Source organism: Phragmites australis, chromosome 9, assembly GCF_958298935.1.
Source record: "Phragmites australis chromosome 9, lpPhrAust1.1, whole genome shotgun sequence".
Classification (NCBI taxonomy): domain Eukaryota; kingdom Viridiplantae; phylum Streptophyta; class Magnoliopsida; order Poales; family Poaceae; genus Phragmites; species Phragmites australis.
In genome coordinates, this window is record NC_084929.1 from 8,653,059 (window position 1) to 8,674,325 (window position 21,267).

Consider the following 21,267-nt stretch of genomic DNA (forward strand, 5'->3'; position numbering starts at 1 on the left):
CAAACATGTTTCCCTTCGGTTTGGAGAAGCTAGCAAATCAAATCGACTGAGATTTCCCCTTGAAGTAGCCTCTCTGGACAACCTAGATAATCCGGATTGACCTGGATACTCCAGGTAAACCTAGAGAAACCCCATTGAATTGTTCTCGAGAACTATAGCGATTTAGGGTGCAATTCGAGTCTAGAACCCTTTGTATAATGTATATCCATGTTTTGGTGGAATAGATTTAGCATGCGAGTTGAATCGATCAGGGAAAACATTTTAAAACTCAACTCGTCCAGAACTCAGATAGTTTGGACTAACCTGGAGTGTTCGACCCAATTCGGAGTATCCGGACTAGACCCGGAGGCTCTGGGTAAATAACCGAGAGCCCCACTCGGAGCCTCTCCCAGAGTGTCCAGCCCAACCCGGAGTATTCGGACTCACCCGAAGGTTCTGTGTTATTTCAAAAAAATGGCTAACAGAGAGCCCTCACAAGGAGGTTCACCCGGAGGTTCTAGAACCCGGATACTCCAAGTTCAACCAGGAGTCTCCGGCCTCCTGTTACTTTTTCGACATTGTTTAGATCACAAGTTTCGTTAGTCCTCCGTATGTCTTACACCTTTAGCTTGTTGTTGTGCATATTGTACCATGCATTGTATATTTCATTCATGCTCATCATTGCACCTATTCTTCTTTAGTGAACGAAGAACCAGAGCATGTTGTGACCATGGCTGAAGGTGATGCCAGTCTGCCAGAGCTTTGCGAGTGTTACGTAGGTAGCATAAGGCAAACACCTGAGCAGCAAGGCAAGCATATAAGTATACTTCTCCCATTAATTTGGATCATATGTGTCATATGTGATAAATTACGCTTTATGTATGTTATGCATGAGTTCGAGTTGATATCGGGTTTATAATGGATATAACCTATGTTGATGCACTAATTCTCCTATCTTGAATAATTGTTGATCTGTATCCTTCTAGCATAGGTTCAATATGATGTTGCCTAACTTTAAATTTTATTCCTGATGCTTAGCAAGTGCTTAGTTCCTCGGTAGAAGTCGAGCAGTGAAATATTTTATCGTTCGCAAGCATGGGCTTCAATTACTTACACAATGATCATAATGATGGGTTAATGGTGTCGGTTGGATGAGTGGGGTGGATGAGGCGAGATGTGGACTGTGTTAGGGGAGTTTGTCCTCCCCGGATGTGAGTTCCCTAGGGTAGGTAGGGAGAGAGACCCGGACATCGTAAATCGCTTGCATCGTTTAAGCACCAATCTTTGTTACAGTTAGCTTTAGCACTTTCCGTACTTACTACATGTCGTATATGGAACGATAAGCCAATTACCTTTGTAGCTGTGGCTTTTTGGCATGCGGGTTGATAGTGTCGGCATGAGGCCCATTGGGGTATCTAGTTTGCTTCGGGAGTAGTTCTGGATGACTCCCGCACCTATCAACGCATGATCAAATGGTCGGGGCTTATTGGAAAAAGGTGGACATGAGTACCCCCTTGTATAGACTTGTGTGGTCATGCAAGTCGTATAGTCCTCAAGTCATGTAGGTAAAGGAGTACCCCCTGCAAGGTGTAGAAACATTTTAAAATGCCACGCTCTCGGTCATGAGCATGCTTTTGTCCATTTGCAGTAGTCATAGAGTTACAGATGTGGTTTGGTATGGTTGAGATGTTGAGATGGTTCGTTATAAATATTACTACTATGGTTCTTTTTTCATTATGTTCAGTAGATGTTTATAGGCTAGTTTGTTACTTTGATCATGTATAGTTGCTCACACATATTTATGTCAAATTTACTTTCGCATATGAATTTTCTTAACCATGTGGCCATATTCTTCTAACGTCCCAATGCATCATCCTTGGAGTCATGCTATTTATAATTGCCCATTATGGATTAAGTATTGCGAGTACCTTCGCACTCTCATAATTAAGTCTTGCGAGTACCTTCGTACTCTGCTGCTCTACAGATTTTGCAGGTGAGGAGGAGTTGGTTTTTGGCTACTTCATGCCTGCCGATGCGAGTGGCGGGAATGAGTAGACGTCCTACTCTTGGAGGTCACGTGTTTGAGGTGAAGCCTAAGGGCATATAGCTTCACCCATCTTTTGTTCTCTTTAGCTTTTGTTTCCACTGCGTCGCTTCTTTTGTTGGTTAGGAGTTGAACAGGTTTTAGTCTCCTCCTAGCTCTCTTTTCCTGTAAACTGTATTAACTTGGTGCATACTTAAAAACTTGTAATATAATATTAATTACTTGCTCTTTCTTAAGATTTGTTATGATGTTCCATGTTGGAAAGGCATGTGTTCCGATCTTGGGCACAAAACACGTGTCGGGACTACTGGAGCGGTATTCTGATTAATTGTTGAAGTCGTGATTAAGAAAATGATCAACTTAATTATTAATTAGTATACTGTTTGGACGATTCATCACAGTTCATCGGGAAGAGAGGTAAAGTTATCGTAGAATCTCTCCTCCGAAAAATTAGTTCTCGGCGAAGCTTCGGGCAATGTCGACAGCATCTTCTGCATAGTTTCTTCATGGCCTTTCTTCATGATCCCCACAGACGGCACAGCTATCGACAATTTGTGAACTACCGATCTAACAAACTTGTTAAAAAAATAGGGGATGCTTTGAGTAGACGAATCATGAGGGAAAACATATGGGTTCTTATACAGGTTTGGGCCTCCGCGAGGATAATAACCCTACGTCATGTTTGTCTTCTATTGATTGAGTCTATTTTAAGGGGGTATGTGGCTAGCCTAGATGGATCTAAACCTAATCGGTGACTTCCTTGCTTGGCCTTTGTTGGCTTGTCTTGGCTTGTGTTGCTTCGAATAACTTGTTTCAACCTCTACTTGTAATTACTTCTCTCGACTTGTCCTCCGCAGGGTCCCTTAGCTCCATATATAGATGGAGGTGTCGTATATCCTCTAGACTCCGTCTTCCTATTTTTAGAGATAAACCTTCCCGATTACAGGATGCATTGGGTATCTACGGGTAGTTTTTTTCATCTAGGAATCCCCTTTCTAGAGGTAAATATATGCCCTAGGAATTGCGGGAAACCCCGGGGTGCTCGGATATGGTAACTATTTATTATTCATCGTCACTTCCATTATGCTTTGATCAGATTCGCCCAGTAAGATACCCAAATAGAGGTTAAGCCAACACTTTCTAGAATACAGGGGACTATACAACAATCCAGATCAAGCTGGTATCACTCCTAGAATATTGAATTTATGAATCAATACTTTCTGGAAATCTTATGAAGTTCTCTACAACTATGTAATTTTAAAAAATAGATTAAGCCATAATTTGCCTACTGTAGAGCCTGAATTTTAGGATTTCGACCAAACCTTCCACTAACCGTAGGGGATTGCCGAGAGATTAATACCTAGGTCTTCCAACATTTTGGGGACCAAAACCTAAGGGTAGACAACTGTGGTAGCCATGGGACCAAATCCTAGGGGATGGCCATGGGTGGAAGTGTTAGCCAAAGGGATTGGGGGTTTGGGGGAAGGGAACCCTAGGTTCGTGGTGGTGCATGGGGCTAAAGGCCCAAGGGTGGGTGGATGGCTGAGCAGGGTTTGGCCCCAAAGGGGCTACGGGTCGGCTGTCTAGCCCCCCTCCCTCCCAAAATATATATATATGTTATTCTATTTTTTCTTTTTATATTACCCAACATTCTTACCTCCAACGATCCATTAAAGAAAAATGGAGATTGAAACGATAATCCGGAGGAACACCTTCCGGAGTTCTAGGTATCACACTATGCTAGTGTCGCTTGTGTTGGAGTCCTTTATTTAGATAAAGAGCACTTATATTCATTTAATCATAAGGGATGCAGTCCTACTGGAAACACCGAACAAGGAATAACGGTGCTTGAGAAGTCTAGCATGAGTCTATTGAACCAGGAGAAGCATGCGCAGCACAAAGATGAGCCGCTAAGTTCGCCTCACGCTTTACATGAACGAAAAAGAAGAGAAGTTTAAGCTAAGCTCGTGAATATCCGCCAAAATCACCATGACCTCTAAACGGCTTTGGTTTATTGAGTGCCATAGGTCCACCATAATCTTCAAGTCTGTCTCAACAATGACTTTGACTTGTCCCCATGAAGATATCAATAGTCATGAGTCCGGCATGTGTTGGAGTCTTGGAGATGCCACAAAACGTATTTGAACCCTGAGAATTTTGAAAGTGATTTCACAGGAATAACATATGAATCAGTTGAATTCCTGATCAAGTGAATGCAAAATAGGGATGACAACAGGTTGGATCGGAGTCAGGTAGAGCAAAACCACGCCCAACGAGAAACCCGTTAGACTTAACCCGACTCGACCCTAAAACATCAAATGGGTGAAAAATGGAACCTGAACCCGAACCTGTCAAGCGTCCATCGGGTTTTGGATACCCGTCGGGTTCAGTTCGGCCACAACGGCTGTAGTGGTCGGGAGATTGTGGCGCACCACCTCGGATGCGACACCGATGAGGCATTCAAGATGCCCTCCTACGAAGGGGTTACAACTTAGGTGGGGTGGCGGCTGCCGCAGCAGGCGCCCTCCACAACTCCACGAAGAGTGGCGCAGAGGGGGCGGCGCCGAGGTGTCACACCGACGTGGGGGATGTGCGCGGAGGAGGTGATGCAGACGGAGGGGCAGCTCAGAGGAGCGGCACAGATGGCCAGATAGGGGTCGTGGTCTCACGGAGGGGGTGATTGGCCATCTATTGTGCTGGTCTGTGCTGGACTCCAACATGCTAAATGCTGGGCCCATGTTATTAGAGTGACCTGCAGGCACCCATGTTGGAAAATCTAAATCCGCACCCACACTCGCACCAGCTAAAATTTGGTACTCGACCCGTGAGACCCGTTTGCGAGATTTAAAACCCAAACTTACATCACTACTACAAAACCTATTTTCCGAGACACCTAGAATTGATTTGTACAGGCGGTTCGTAGGAAAAACCGCTTGAGAAAGTGGCTGCGGCCCCGTGCGGCCAAGGACCACCTGTGAAATAGGGGGGGGGGAGGTTTTGTTTTTGATTTCTTTGGAGGAGCCAAATAAGGTATGTATATCTCATCCCTAGCTTGCATTTTTTTGAAGTTTAAATTTAGATTTAAGGCTAAATTAGAGTTTCAATGTGATCTAGAGATGCTCATGGTTCTTGCTATTTTGATCATCAAATTAGCTCAAATTTGTTGCAATATTGATTTAATTGTGTAGATTCACATGATTCTAGTATTATATTTTAAAAATGTAGCTAGAATGTGATGTTTAGCCTTAGGAGGTTTTATCATGAATGGGGATATTTTCTCTAGATCTAGATCTAGATCTAGGGGAGAGGGAGAGGGAGAGAGAGAGAGAGAGTAATGAATTCACATTATTTTGAGTCATAAATTTACGTTAATGTAGATTCAATTGCGTAGACATATTATAATCATAATAATCTTTTTAATTCTGATTTTCAAATAAATTATTTAATTAATTAATGTATCTAATTTTGTGGTTGAAGTTAAAGATGGACAGAGCATGGATGTATGATGCGCCAAGACATGGAGAAATATACATCAAAGGACTCTCTGTTTTTATTGAAGCCGCAGAGAAGGACGCTTTAACTAAGAAGACAAAGGAAATGTACTATCCATGTTCTGACTGCAAGAACCAGAAATTGTGGGACAAATCAAGTGTAATCAAATCGCACTTGATCTTGAGAGGTTTTGTTGAGAATTACAAATGTTGGTCCAATCACGGCGAACAATGTACAAGCAAACCAAACCAGGACATCGCTGCTGATCAAGTAGATGGTGATGATGAGGGAGCAGTCGAAGGCGACACTGATTTTATGATGGATGATGAACCCAATTTTGATCTGGATGATGATGCTGACTTTGATCTGGAGGAAATGCTGCGCCACGCAGAACCGCATGTTTTAAGGGACACGAGAGGTTTAGATAATTTTGAGGCATTAAAAAAGGCATTGAAGGAACTTTTGTATGAGGAATCGAAGGGCTGTGATAAGGAGTTCACGGTGTTACATTCGGTGCTTGAACTTCTAAGGTTGAAGGCCAGCAATGGATGGTCCGACAAGAGTTTCTCGGATCTGTTGAGTCTCTTGGCAAACATGCTTCCGAAGCCTAACTCCTTGCCCACCACCACTTATCTGGCGAAGAAGCTTATCTGCCCATTGTCATTGGATGTGCAAAAAATACACGTGTGTCCGAACCATTGTATCCTGTACCGTAAAGAGTACGAAGCCTTGGATAGATGTCCAGTGTGCAATGCGAGTCGGTACAAGAGCAATGATGATTGTGAGGACGAAGTTGCTTCCGCCAACACGAAGAAGAAAAGTAATGCTGGTCGTGACGAAGAAGACACTTCTTTCAACGCGGAGAAGAAGAGAAGAAGTCCTACGATGGTGATGTGGTACCTACCAGTGATACCCCGCTTGCAGCGCCTGTACTCGAACCCTAGGGACTCTGAACTGATACGTTGGCATTTCGATAAGCGCAAGAAGGATGGAACTAAGCTTCGACGTAGAAGCTTCCTTTCCCGGGTTATAGAGCAAATCCTTGTTCAAAAGCTTAATCTACCACTATTGTGATCACCAGAAGGAAGACCCTCATTCTTTACTTCAGGTTTCTAGACTTTGACATTGCTCATGGCATCCAATGCAAAATTTTACTCCATAGGGACCACAGGCATTAAGACCAGAGCTAACAAGCATATATATAGTTCTTGAGGGCCTTAGACCCTGGTACAGCTACTTACTGTATAGGACGGTATGCATGCATGCATGCATGCATGCATGCATATAAGCACATACGGCGTTCGAATAATCCAATATTGTCATTCTCTGCTCTCTAATTTCTATGCTTTTCTTGTGTTCTATGATAATCCATTTTGCATTTTACACTACTACTAAATTCCCCTTTTTTCATACTAGCATACTTGTTAGCTTTTTCTAGACAACAATAATCCAGCGGTCGATTCAGTACTATGGGGCAGAAGAGGACAGTAACCCCGAAGAAACCAGAAGCAAGCAGGATGTCGGATGTTGCAACAGAGGCCTCCCCGGCACAGAGGACGCTCGCAATAGAGGCCTCCCCGGCACAGAGGTTGGATAGGGACCCAAGCCCTCACCAGCCGTCCTCCTCCGACAGCAGCAAAAGCTCGGGCTCGTATCACAGCCCGAGCCCTGTTCCGTGCGAGCGGGAGATCCGCCATCGGGAAAGTGACAACGAGTACGATCCCGCCGAAGAGGTATTTAGTTGAGTCAATGCATTTCATACTTGTTAAATGGAGGAATATCTTCTGTTGATATCAACTCTCATTTATTTTCTCTCTAGAGGGTGAGGGTGCAAAGATCTTCACGTCGATCATCTGCGCCACAACCCACCGCTACATCTGTTCTCGAAACTGCGGGTCCCTCTGGGTCGACGCTGAAACGAAGAAGGGGCGAGCGTAGCAGGAACAAGTTGCCGTTCGGCATTTATACAATAACACAGGTCGGTGTTAAAGGGGAGCCTATTGCACCTCGTGAGGCCTGCGCCAAATTCCGCAACGGTTGCGGATTCCTTGTCAAGGAGTACGTCCCAATCACTGTAACTGATTGGCGATTGGTGTCGGATGAGACGAAGGATTTCCTATGGGCAACATTGCAGAGAACCATCCGATTCTCCTCGGGAACAGAGGAAGCAGCCAAACAGAATGCATTGAAAACTATGGGAAAAAGCTTCTGGGGTTGAAAGAGTGAGCTCAACAAGGAATTCGTGAAGAAGAATCTGGTACCCTTTAATAAATACAGAAAAATTACACCAGAGCAATGGGCAGAGTTTGTTAGGTAGAAGACCACACCTGATGCCATCAAACTGGGTGAATCGTTCAAGCAACTTGCGAAGAAGAATAAGCACTACCATCACCTGGGCACATCTGGGTACGCCCCCAAAATTCCTGAGTGGAGGAGGCAAGAAGAAGAGGCTGCCCGGGTTGGGAAACCCAACCCTTTAGAAAATTGTGACGAGCGAAGCAGGAACTAGGTCTACGCTCGGTCACAACGAACCGAGTCTGGGGACTTAGCCTTCAATAGCCCCGAGACCATGGAGGTGACCCAGACCATCCAAGGGCTTGCTAAGGAAGGGTCTCTAGAGCCTGACAGGGAGAATGACCTGCTTACCAAGGCCCTGGGGAACAAAGAACACCCGGGTCGCACTCGAGGCATCGGATCAAAAGTGGGCTGGAAGCATGGGTTCCCAAACGATGCGGGCCAGTACAAGACACGAAATAGATATAAGAAGACCCTAGAGGAACAGATACAAGAACAGGTTAAGGTCGAATTCATGAAGATGTGGAATGAAAAGGAGAAGGAAAGGGCGGCATTAATGCTGATAGAGCAACCAACCAGCCCAGGATTTCGGAGCAGCGTCGGGTCCACACATTTCGATAGCCAGAGATATCCTGTGGCTGAAATCAAAGAGGCTACCCCTTGCATTCTTCATGTTCCGGTCGGCAAGGGAGACTTCACTGTCGAGGCTGCCACTGGCCAGGCCATTCCAGGCCGTGTGTTTCACAGTCAAGATATTCTGGCAGGTTACGCCAAGGTACAAGTGGACTCGGTGCAGCCGATTTTCAGGAAGTACAAGCTCAAAATCAGCGCACCTGAGGGTATTGAGATTCTCGATGAGGCCATTGGAAACTTCATTTTGTGGCCCAGACGGGATATCATAGTAAGCTGTCAGAAGTCACAAGCGCCAGCGTCCCGCCTATCCCAGGGCCCTGCATCTCTGCCTCAGGCACCGCTGCCCCAGAGCCAACCCACTCCGCCTCAGGCACCTCAGCCTCAGAGCCAACCCACTCCGCCTCAGGCACCTTAGCCCCCGTGCCAACCCACTCCGCCTCAGGCACCTCAGCCCCCGTGCCAACCCTCTCCGCCTAAGGCACGGTCGCCCCGCGCCTGGTATCTCCGCCGCAGGCAACTTCGCATCGTGCTTCACCGTCTACAACTCAGGCACCTCCGCCTCCAGCGTCTCTAACTCCGGCGTCTCTGCCTCCGGCACATCCATCACCTGAGCATCGGAGAGTTCCTACAATGATTACCCCATATGAGAAGATTGAGATACCTGATCCGATGAAGAGGTGGCTTCTGACATCATCAAAAGCAAAGGCATCATCCGCTCAGGAATCTCCAGCGAAGGGCAATCTCATGAAAGAGATCGTCAAAGCATTAAGTACCTCACAGATAGATTTCGTGCCTACACTGGATGTTCCCGAAAAATATGAGCATGGCAAGCCATTTCTGCCATCATTTCAACTCCAGAAAGGTCCGTGAGAGATGAGGAAATTCCACGAATGGTACATGAGGGCATGTTGTGCGGGCCTCTCCATAATCACTGCTTCTGTCCCCGCTAACGTTTATCTAAGCGGAGACAACTACCTCATGTTGGATTTTAAGGACATGCACGCTGTGTTCCGCCTCGACAAACTTGACATCAATCTCATAAGCGTGTGGTGCCTGTAAGTGCCAACAATCTATCTCTACGTTCATATATGTACCAATATATGTTATAGAAGCTAATGACTATTGATTTGTTCTGTAGGATGCAATTTAACGATGCGGATAAGTTAAAGAGGCATGTCGGATTCCTTGATCCGCAACGAATTTCCCAGCCAAACATGATCGTGAACATAAGGACTGATGACTCTAGGATTAAGGGGAAGAGTAAAAAGGATAAAGCACGGGTCATAAAAGAAGCAACCAAAACAAAAAGGCTTGAAATGTCAACCTACGTAGGAAGGGCTATGCTTGAAATGCAGGACAAGGATTGCATCTTCGCCCCCTACAACTTTAAGTAAGTGTGATACATTATGAATCTAACATAAGTGTTCAACTTAGTTGATCGATCAAGAATCTAACAGAAGTATTCATGTAGCGATCACTATATTTGTATAATGCTGATGCCGAAGTCGAGCAGAATCGTGGTCCTTGACTCTGCCGATTTCCAACAAAAATCCTACCAAGATTTCATTGACGTTATACAGAGGTAAAGAAAATCTCCCATACTTAAAATTCTTATACATTATTTATGAATTGATAATTACTTGTTGATATTCGAATATGGCCTACAAGTGGTATGTAATGAAAGGTGGGATACACGATACAGACAGGCCGGATGCGATGACAGTCCGTACATATTTTCCGGTACTAACACAACTTCTAATTCTTGTATTCCACTATTAATGACGAATAGTTTTATTGAACTAACGAATACGTTGCATTTTTTTAAGTGCCACAAGGAAGGTTTCAATACCGTTCTTTTTAAGTGCCACAAGGAAGGTTTCAATACCGTTCTTTGTGGATACTATGTTTGCGAATTTCTTAGGATAAACGGAAGGTACACAAGAACCTTGAGGACGTAAGTCATCATTACGCCTGCACATTCTTATTTGGTTATGTTTCCATTGTCAATAGTATTTTAACTCTTTTAGTGTGTTTTCAAACCAGGCAAGGATGATCTAATGTGCCAACCAAGCTCTCACTGATAAAGAAATCCAAAATATCCAACGTGACATGTGCCGATTTATTATGCACGAAGTCATCCACAAGAACGGTAGATTCTTTGATCGTGGAGGCGAATTAGCTAGCTATCCGAGACTTTGTGTGTGGGACAACGACTCTTAGCTATATAGGCTTGTGATGTTGTAAATATTGTTGTACTTGTGTTAAATGTTGAAATATGTGATGTTATTCGTATTGTTATTGAAACTGTGTGAAATCTGGATGGAATAAAATATATTCTATTTATTTATTTTTTAAATAAATACATACCACAGGTGGTTCTCATACGGAACCGCCTGTAAAAATCTTTATATCACAGGCGGCAGCTAATGTGGACCCCGCCTGTGGAAATGGATTTCCATAGGCGGTTGTCTTAACGAACTGTCAGGCGGTTCGTTAAGACAACCGCCTGTGGAAATCCAGGCGATCACTTTTGCGCCGTTGGTTTTCACAGGCCTTCTGTCACAGGCGGGTGCACCAAACGCCTGTAAAAAGACGTTTCCACCCATTTATACAGTATCGTTCTGTAGTAATGCATCCAGATATAAAATCTGAGGGACCCGAACACAAGGATCCGGCTGCCATCCCTAATGCAAAAGAAGCAGGTGCTTAACCAAAAGCCAACAAAGACAAAAGCAAATAAAAGCACCGGTCGCTTTGTCTCGCTTTAGAGGCGCGAGAAAAAAAAAAAAAAGCCGTGGCAGCACGCAGCACGCCTGCTCCAGTACGTTCGTGCATGTCCAGCTCGTGCGCCTATATACAATTATACATGCTATAATCTATAGGGAAAAAACATGCTAATGGGAGGTGCTTTTGGTGGCTTTTGTGGGTTGAGTTCTGCATTCACCACCAAAGCTAGTCTAAATTTGAATACAGAGGTGTAAGATATTGAAATTGTCCATCTAAATTAGAAAATTTTGTAGTTCACGAAAAAAATTGAAACATCAAAACTTATTTTGTTTAATTTATGGTCTAAATTGTACTTGGACTTCGGGTTAGGCTACCTAATCGCAGTGGGATGTGCGGTTTCGCATGCCTTGGGCAACCTCGTTTCTCCGTACTGATCTAACCATCAAACATGCATAAACCCGAACACCCTGGATCAAGGTTTACATTACCGAGCTCCGGCGGTAACCGAAAATGCGTGATAACCGCGGTTACCGGTCAAATATTGAAAAAATTCAGAGAAAATTCATTTGGCAAAATTTGAATTTTGGAAAAAAAAATCGTGATTTTAGCTGTTTGGTAACCGCTCGGTTTGGGTCGGTTACCGAGCGATTTTCCCGTATTTTTGAATTGGTCGGTTACCGAGCGGTTTGGGTCGGTAACCACTCGGTTTTCTCGATTTATCGAGCGGTTTTATCGAATTTCAGCGCAGTTCAACAAAAAACCTAAAAAAGGACTCAACCTTGTAAAAACAATAACTAATTCATCTGAGCTTCAAATCATGTGAAACAGATTTTGTTGGCTTCCTTGTAACATGATCTACATGATAAAAGTATTTATACTCATAAAAAAGTTCAAATTTTTCTATGAGAAATTTTATTTGTTAAACCAAGTTAAATGCATAGTTTACTCTTTGCTAATCCAAAAATCATGAAACTAATTTTGTTAGTCTTCTTACATGATCCTATATCTTTTAAAAATACATGAACTCATGAATTAGTTATTGTAACATGCATGATTGTGTAAATGTGTTACGACTAGATTAATTCATAACTGACCCATCACACCTCAAAAATTAGTGAAACCACTTTCATTAGCTTATTTATACTATGATTTACGTAGAAAAAAATAGTAGACATGAAAAAGTTAATTACAGTGCTGTTTCTTAACATATTCACTTTATGCTTGTGAACTTTGTAAAAATCATAGAGAATTTAATAAAACTCTAAATAAAGTGAAATTAATTTTAAAGATTCTCTTAAAATACATTTTATACAAGAAAAATATGTTTTTGTATGTTACACTTTTCCTTAACGTGAGTTAATAACTGAGCCGCACGCTTCAATTTTTTTTATTTTTTTTTCAAACTTTCTCCCTATAGAATATGATGCAAACGACATTATTTTTGAAAAACATTTTCACATAAGGTTTTTTTAACCCTGCCCTGGACATATATGAATTCTTATCATCGGCAACAGAATCCACGCTACTATAGAAACTATAAAACCGGCACTACACAATCAGCTATGATAATATGAGATTATTATTACTGGTCCTGCAACCAACAATAATAAATAGACTATCACCGTCGGTTCATAGCTAAAACTAACAATGATATCATCACTGTCAGTGCTGGTTTAATCTACAAACCGACAGTAATAAGGGATATCAGTGTCAGTTCATGATATTAACCGGTAGTGATAATGAGCTATCACTATCAATTCTAGCTAAAACTGTCGGTGATAATTCCACACAAAGACCAATACATATAATTTACATACAATTGATCATTCACATATTACTTCTGCCTCACATATAGCTCATCATTCACATGTGGTTTCATCATTCATTTATATAAAAATATAAAGTAGGTATTGATATGTAAAATTACATATATTAGTATCAATTAGGAGGACCCTGTCTCCGTCATTACATAATTTGTGCATATAGGTGAAATGAGCCATCTCTAGATATAATTTAGTGGCTAATCCTATTGTTCTGTTTGGATATGCTTTTTTTTTTAGCTTTTTTTTGAAAAAAGCTAGAAGCTGTCTAAGTGGCTAGCTTTTAGTCCTGACTTCTGGTGACTTTTGACTGGCTGAGGAAGCAGCTATGGCTAAAATGAACTATAAGCTAAAAAGCAGGCTAAGATGGGCTTTTCTAGTTTTTGATGTGCTGAGAAGCTAAAATTTGTTGTAAAAGCCAATAACCAAAATTCAACCGTCATAATCTATCCAAATGGAGCCTAAGTATGGCAAAGGAAATTTAGTGGCTAATCTTGAACTGATACAATTGAACACACACTCGACAGGGATAACGAAAATACGTGCAAGGTGCATGTGTAATAACCATGTCTATCGTGCTACATTCACATATATGGAAAAGTAGATCTTCCTTTTCATCATTTGCATGTTTAAAGATAAAAGAAATTTAACATACAACAACAATGGAACATACAAAAAGGAATGCCTCAAATTTTATGATCCAAATTTTAGGACGATACTTGGAATAACAATGTATAGGTACTTTGTACTACCTAAACATAACTACCTTCAAATGTCACCCCAAAACCTCATCAGACACCAACTATCATCATTGACGCATGAACATGAACTTCCCTAAGGCCACAAATTAGGGCACAAACATAAGGACTCATAAGTGGCACAAGCAAAATAACCTCTCTATCATCACTCTACACCTTATTTTTGTTATCTCAATGAATATATCATCTAATGATTACAAAGAGAAGACTCAGAGTGATGATATTGATGAAAAATAGCCACTTCATCCTAGCCCACCCTTTACCTTATCATCATAAGCTAACAACATAATAAAAAAAAAGGGCCTCAGCTCAGGGAACGAAGTCATAAAAGCAACAACACAAGGACTTCTTGTTCCACACCTCATAGAATATGAGAAAGAATGAATGAGAATATGTGGAATGTTGACTCATGCAATTACCCTCAACTATATAAGTACATAATTATCATAGGTCTATGTAAGCTATTGTGCACTTTATTCATAAAAAATAAGAGCAAGCTACATCTATTATCATTTAACTTAACCACCCTTCTTGTGTCAACTCTAATCCATCTATTTTCAATTAACTAAAATCGATATCTTTTATTCAAATATAGTTTCTGCTCACATACTGCTTTTATATATGCACAATAAAAGGTGTTGAAGACTGATTGTATGAAAAAAAACCAAAGTAGGGTGGTGGAGGGCATAGGGCGGCGGCTTCAGGTGGACGAGGTTGAAGAGGCCGGCGGTGACGTGATTGTGGAGGAGGAGGCCAAGGTGGTGGCTTTGAGTGGACGAGGTCAAAGAGGCTGGTGGCAGTGTGAGTGTGGAGGAGGAGGCCGGGGCGATGACTTTGGGTGGACGAGGTCAAAGATGTTGATGGCGGCGTGGATGTGGAGGAGGCGACTAAGTGTTAAAGAAAGGCAGAGAATTAAAGTTATATGGGTAACATTATCACTACCAGCTTTAGTGACCTACCGGTAGTTAAAGACTATCACTGCCAGTTGGTCACTAGAACTAGCAGTTATAAGGTCCTTATATAACTTCTGCGTGCCCTTTGTCTTCCGTACATGCCACTTCATTTCCAGCCCTTGGTCTTCCTCAATCGGCCAATAAAATTGCACCTGTGGCTTCATTTCCATTCCACGCGCCCTCCCCGCCCTCTGCACTATCATTCACTTGTTCCTCCTCCACCGCCACCACCTATCGCTCTAGACTCTCCTCTCCATGTGTGGTCTCCACCAGAATTGGAGGATGATGATGTAATGGCAGCCTCCTCCAACATGGATGAGGCAATCTCCGATGACCTCTCCTCTGATGAGGAGGAGGCCAACAATGACAATTTGGAGCACTTTTTGGAGGGCACTCCACCACTGTGCGCGCTGATCTTGGATGTGGATGTTGGCATCAAGGACGATGATGCCTCCAAGGATGATGAGAAGGAGGAGAATGCCAACGCCGATGACTCCTCCTCAAAGGAGGAGGAAGAGGAGAAGGACTTAGTGAATCTTGAGGGCTCCGACGAGGAGGAGGACACCACCAACGATGAGGACAACACCAACACCGAGGATGATGATTGCACGGATGAGGAGGAGGATGACAACAACAACATGAACTAAGAGGAGCTCAAGAAGGAGATAGACAAGTCATCATCGATGTCAGATGATGATGATCAGTGGTGCTACCAGAACCTTCGTCATCAACCACGCTCACATCCTATGTGGCTCACCGACGAAGAGGCATAGGCTCAATATCTCTTCTGCAATTCGTATGGAGGTTTTTGTGTAATCCGGGCCTTCTTTTGTACTAACTGATGATCTTTCTTAGTATAGTTCAAACCTTATTTTTTTAGTTACCTTCTTAGTCTAAATTTTACATCTCCAAGCATGGGCAACATGTCCTCTCTGGAAGCATGCCCCGTATCACTGCTGGTTTGTGGCATGAACCGGCAATGATATACTCGTTGTCACTATCTGTTCTTGCCACAAACCTGGTAGTGATGTATCGTTGCCGGTTCGTGAAATGAACCTGATATTGATAAAGGGTATCACAATCGGTTCCAATAGCCTCAATAATTTATTGGCTGTTGGAGGTTATGACCCGACAGTGATACCTTAATTTTTGTAGTAGTACTAAATTGGTACTGATAGTTGGTCTTCTATTCGGTTTATGTAGTAATGCTAGGTGAGCTGTCTTGTGAAAAAAGGTTATTTTTTCTGTATTTTATATTTGAAAATTGGAGTTAGGACTTTCAAGAACTGTAAATTAAAGGATGCTTCTTCAAGATATCCAACCATTCGCAAATGTTATTTGCATGTGATTGACAATTATTGTTCTTCTTTAGCATTTTTCTCAAGTGGCCAAACATTTGCTGTGGGTGAAGATAATTTAGCAAAAAAGGACCAATAAATAATTCCTAACAAGACTGATAGCATACCAAAAAATGAATAGCAAATGTACTGTACCGTCGGCTATTTGTAATGCTACACTCAGGAATTATCGGTTACTCCCTTTGGTTGTAAATGTAGATTGTTTTAGCCTCCTCAACTATTCTCTAAATATAAGTCATTCTCAAACTTCTATGTATTTTTTTCTCTTTTATTCCAGTCTTACCCTTGTTTAATAAATACTACCACTCTCACAAATGAATGAGTTATCTTTTCCAATGCGGAATAAATAAAGGGCAACAAGGTCATTTGATCTACTTTCTTAATCCTTATACACAAGTCTAAAACAACCTACATTTGCAATAGGATGGAGTATTTTGTAGTGGGATACCGATTGAGGACTTAATTTAGACTACGGCATATAAAAAATTCTGAGATTCATAAAGAGCAAACACACTAGAATTTAGACATTCAGCTTAATTTGAAATGTACTACCTTAGTGACGTTCAAACATGAGCTATGTATGAAGGGCTGCCATGCACGCAAGTGAGGACATGCATGCATGGGAGAGAAAGCTTTGTTCGAATAATAATTTTGTAGCTAGCCCCAGGTTGTCTTGAGCAAAAGGTCACGTTTGCTTAGCATCGGAGACAAATGGTATCCTCCTAGCTGTTTCTTGGCAGGGGTACTCCATTGATCCTTGTTCAGAGATCAAGATAAGAATCAAACGACTGGCAATGACCTAGCTATACCCTATTGCAGGTAATCTAGCGTCGGTGCTCGCTTGAGCCGGATTTACGGTCAAGGAATAAAGGAACATTCGAATCATGCAGCAAAGTATTGCACGTCACCGCGTTAAGGGGGAAAAGTTCATTAAAGGCCTAAATGCGCAGAACTTGTTAATTTACATGCCACGCGAACTATATCTTGGTTCGAAACGATTAATTGCTGAATTCTTAGTTCAAAAATGTTGACGATAATTAACATAAAACTACGCCAAAATAAGATTATTTTTTGGCGTGGAAAAATAACTTGTGGATTAATTGAACAAGTTGATGAACAATGCGCAAATCTATTGACTCTCCGTCGTGGATTCATGACCATTCAAATTCTGCAGTAAAATTATCCCAAATTGAATGTCAAACTAAAACAACAACCGATCGGTAGATGCGGGTATCCTCATGGTAAAACAATTCACGCACAGGGCCAAGCATTGTTCATTATTGCTCTCTTTGGGGGCCGGGGGGGGGGGGGGACCCATGCATGCATGTAACCACGGACACAAGACAAGCGCGGGCGTCTGCGCCCACACGCACGTCGTCACGGACAAATCACCAAAGCCGCCGCAGAGCCGGCCAGCCGGCGGAGCTAGGCTAGCTACCCGCGGCGGGGCATCTGGCACTCCGGCGTGGCGGCGGAGGGCTGCATCCTCAGCTGCTCGTAGAACTTCCTGATGAAGTCGTCGGCCTCGGCGTCCACGCGCTCGTTGCCGCAGCTGTCCTCCGGCATGGCGGGGAACGGCGAGTCGGTGACGCGCAGCGGCCGGACCCCCGCGGGGCTGCGGCCCAGGATCCACGCCACCATGGGAGACGGCGTCGCTGTTGCCGCGCTGGCGGCCACCGCCGGCGTGCCCCCTCCTGCCTCCACCTCGGCGCTGAGCATCTCGAACGCCCGTGCCACCGCGGCCGCGTCGAGGCCGCCGTACTCGCCGCGCGCGCCACGGCCGCGGCCCTTGAAGGTGAAGAGGCCGTAGTGCGGGTAGGACGGCGTGGTGGTGCAGCTGAACTCCACCTCCCGGGGGTGGCCGTAGAACGACGCCAGCGAGGAGGACGCCGAGGTGCCGTTGGCCGCGAGCTGTCCGTGGCCGTGGCCGGCCGGGTGGGCGAGGAGGCCGCGCAGCGCCCTTCCCGCGAGCTTGCTGCGGCCGAGGAGGAGGTGAACGTCCATCATGATGCGCTTGCGGGAGAGGCCGCGGCGCAGCATGTGGCACACGGCGAGCACCACGTGCCACAGACGCCGCCCGAGACCTGGCTCCATGGGCCGCCGCGCCGGCGTCTTTGCGAGATCCATTAGTAACAGTTGTGGGAAGCAGAATTCGAAGCTCTTCCGAGGATCAATGTGTCTGCACAATGTGAGTTATCAACCTGACAGTCCAAAGGGAGATCAGCGAGAGCTGCTAATTGATTTCTTACAGCTTGAGGGGTGATTAGCTCAATGAGCTTAGCCAGAAGGCTTGGGTTGATGGAATGGAATGGTAGGATGGGGGAGGAGAGGGGGAGGTATTTAAGGGAAGGAAAAGTTGCAAAGGACCCCCCCCCCCCCCACAAAACACAACTTAGTATGGAAGGAAGGGTTAGTGCAAGTTACTTAGTATATATTTTTTCTGCTTGGACTTGAGGGTTTAGCCACCACTGCTACTATTGACACAGCCATTAGTTGCTCTTTGAGTTCTCAACAATGGAATAGTAGTATGTAAAAGAATAGCAGCTAACATTATATTGTTGTTGATTGTTGACTTGGCTTTGTGGTTTATTTGGAAGAGTATGAACAGATAAAGCTTGCTCCTTTAATTTTGTGGTGTGTGAAATTGACACAAGAAATTTACATAGGTCGACTGGTGGAGTGCTTAAATTCCAAAGCTTCATAAGTCAAGTCTCAAAAAGATCACTTTGGAGAATATATATGTCCACAACTATTCAGGGGAGAAATTTACAGGGAGAGGTCAAGGGCGGCGGCAACAAACAAGCAAGACTAAGCTAGTTCAATGCAATAAAAAAAGATGAAAAATTCAAAAAGGAGGCCAATGGCGGCGGCAACAAATAAACAAGCTAGACTAGGTCAATGTCAAAAGAAAAAAAAATCTCTCTCAATAAATATAAGAATACATGTTAGGTGAATCACTACCACAAATCAGTTAAAACAGACGGTGTGCCATAGATAGTTTTTTAAGATCTGTCACTAACAAAATATCATCAGATGGTTGCTAAGACAGACGTATCTGTAACAAGACAGTCGTAAATATGTGATTAAACTCACAGACAGTTTTTATAAATATGTTAGTTTCTATCATATAGACACAGGCGATGTTTAGAAAAATCCATCTGTGATACTGTTACAGACGGTTTCTTATAAGATATGTCTGTATCTATATGAAAAGACCTATGCACATTTTCAAATATGATAGCTCTTCTCCCCTAGCTCTTTTGGATTTCCCCACACACAACCCGCTCATCTCTCCAGTCTCTTTTGGCTTCCTACACACAACCCCTCGTCTTACCTTAATATAAAGTGACAAGGAGTGTTCTTCTTCCTCACTTGTCATATCCAAGTGTTCCGCTGTACTGAAAAGCGTCCTCACTTGCTATCAGTGTCGGAGAAGTGAGATCTCGGCGGGGGTCGAATCCCTTTCACTTCACCGAGGTGAGTATCATATGGTTTCCATCGCAGTTTAGTTAGGGTTTATTAGGTTTTCATTGCTTCGATCTGTGTAATTGATAGCAGAGCCTTGTTTTCGTCATAGATCTGCAATCATACAGTTCACGACAATCAGGAGGTGGTAGGATAGGGTAGTCCCTATGGTGGCTTCGAAGGCGCGGATGCTTGGCATCGTCTTCGGCCAGGTGGACTTTGTCTTCTTTTCTATCAATCGTGTTCTCCATTATATTCTTCCGGATGAAAATTTCTCAATTATTGTTCATCACAATGGAGACATTTTTGTCAACTGCAAGATAGGCTTGAACGCCCAGTTCTCACTGAACCATGGCTGGTGATTTGGTAGCAACGTAATCTGGTTCTACTCATAAGTGAGATAGTCAAGGTAGATCAAGATTTGGATAATTGCGAGCAGTACATTGAAGATGATGCTTGGGATAACATTGTGCTGAAATGCAGGAGGCTGAGATGATGTCTATCATCTCATGTTTTTGAAAGACGACGTCGATCGATCCAAGTTTGTCGATCACTTTTCGTATTTTTGGAAGACAGGGTCGCCATGATGTCAACATTTTATCTTTTTGGAAGACGGTATTGATTGACCATTGTGTGATGTGCATTTGTGTGATATTCTTAACCTTTGTGATATGTAAATATCTATGTTTTGTATTTTGAACAATGTGTCAATATGTTTAATTTGTAAATCATAAAGTGTGTATCTATGTGACCTTTTTCCCGTTTGTTACAATTAACATTGACGGGTTTAAAAAAACACATCTGTGACTCTTAGTACTCACAGACGGGTTTAAACAAATATCATTTGTAACTCTTAGTACACATAGACAGTTATCTAGAAAATCCGTCTGTGTGTAAGTGGATTGCAGATGATTTTGAAGCCGTCTGTATAAGATAGATATCACAGACACTTTTGCAGAGACGGAACCAATATTGCTGTCTGTGATGGAGTTTAAAATCCATCTATAATAACATGTTCTGGGGTAATGCATGTGTATGTGTGTGTGTGTGTCTATATATATATGCTCATACATATATTTTTAACAAAGGCCTAAAGAGTTATAGAACACTATGTGAAACATAAACAAAGGAGACACAATTTAGTGACGGGTCATTATACGACCTGCCACTTATGTAGCCTTGGGTTGGAACCAGATATTGACCTGTCACTGATAACCAGTGATTAGTGACGGATCATAATATTACCCGTCACTTATCACACTTATATCCTAGTTATAGGTAACGGGTCTCCCTGGACCAGTCATAAGTGGTAGGTCATATCACGTCCTGTCATTTATGAAAGTAATAAGTGATGGGTAACCTTATGACCCGTCACTTATGACTTAGCTCTGTTATAGAACTGGTCAGCTACTGTGGACGCCCAATAGTTACAGGACTCAACAGTACTACACGTATAGTAGATCTGGCGATTTTCTTCAGTTCTACTAGAGAGAGTCTAATATCTTATTGGTTTGAAGTTTGAATTGTTGCTAGGTTTTTAAAGGTTTGCATCTCACTCTTTCCTCCTCCTCTAACCCTATTTCGTAGATTTTTTGTGTTTTGAGTTGTAATAAACCATTTTGTATCTTTATCCAAAATCTTAGTGCTAGTGAGTTGTATTTATGTTAGATTTGATACTAGGTTTGTCCAATCTATCGCGAGATGCCATATATCTAGTTTAATTGTATGAAATTTTTAATCACA

At 43.0% G+C, this 21,267-nt stretch overlaps 2 protein-coding genes across 2 annotated transcripts; one reads left to right on the plus strand and one right to left on the minus strand.

The window, feature by feature from the left end:
- Positions 1-14,994: 14,994 nt before the first annotated feature.
- LOC133927976 (uncharacterized) lies at positions 14,995-15,348 on the plus strand. The gene has a single exon (XM_062374287.1). The coding sequence runs from the start codon at positions 14,995-14,997 to the stop codon at positions 15,346-15,348; it is 354 nt and encodes a 117-aa protein (XP_062230271.1).
- A 1,813-nt stretch (positions 15,349-17,161) lies between these two features.
- Positions 17,162-18,354, minus strand: LOC133929718 (uncharacterized). The gene has a single exon (XM_062376503.1). The coding sequence runs from the start codon at positions 18,184-18,186 to the stop codon at positions 17,494-17,496; it is 693 nt and encodes a 230-aa protein (XP_062232487.1). The 5' UTR covers positions 18,187-18,354; the 3' UTR covers positions 17,162-17,493.
- Between the last annotated feature and the right edge of the window lie 2,913 nt (positions 18,355-21,267).

Coding starts and splice junctions, on each gene's coding strand:
- LOC133929718 (XM_062376503.1), bottom strand. CDS start 18,186: ATGGATCTCGCAAAGACGCCGGCGCGGCGGCCCATGGAGCCAGGTCTC.
- LOC133927976 (XM_062374287.1), top strand. CDS start 14,995: ATGGCAGCCTCCTCCAACATGGATGAGGCAATCTCCGATGACCTCTCC.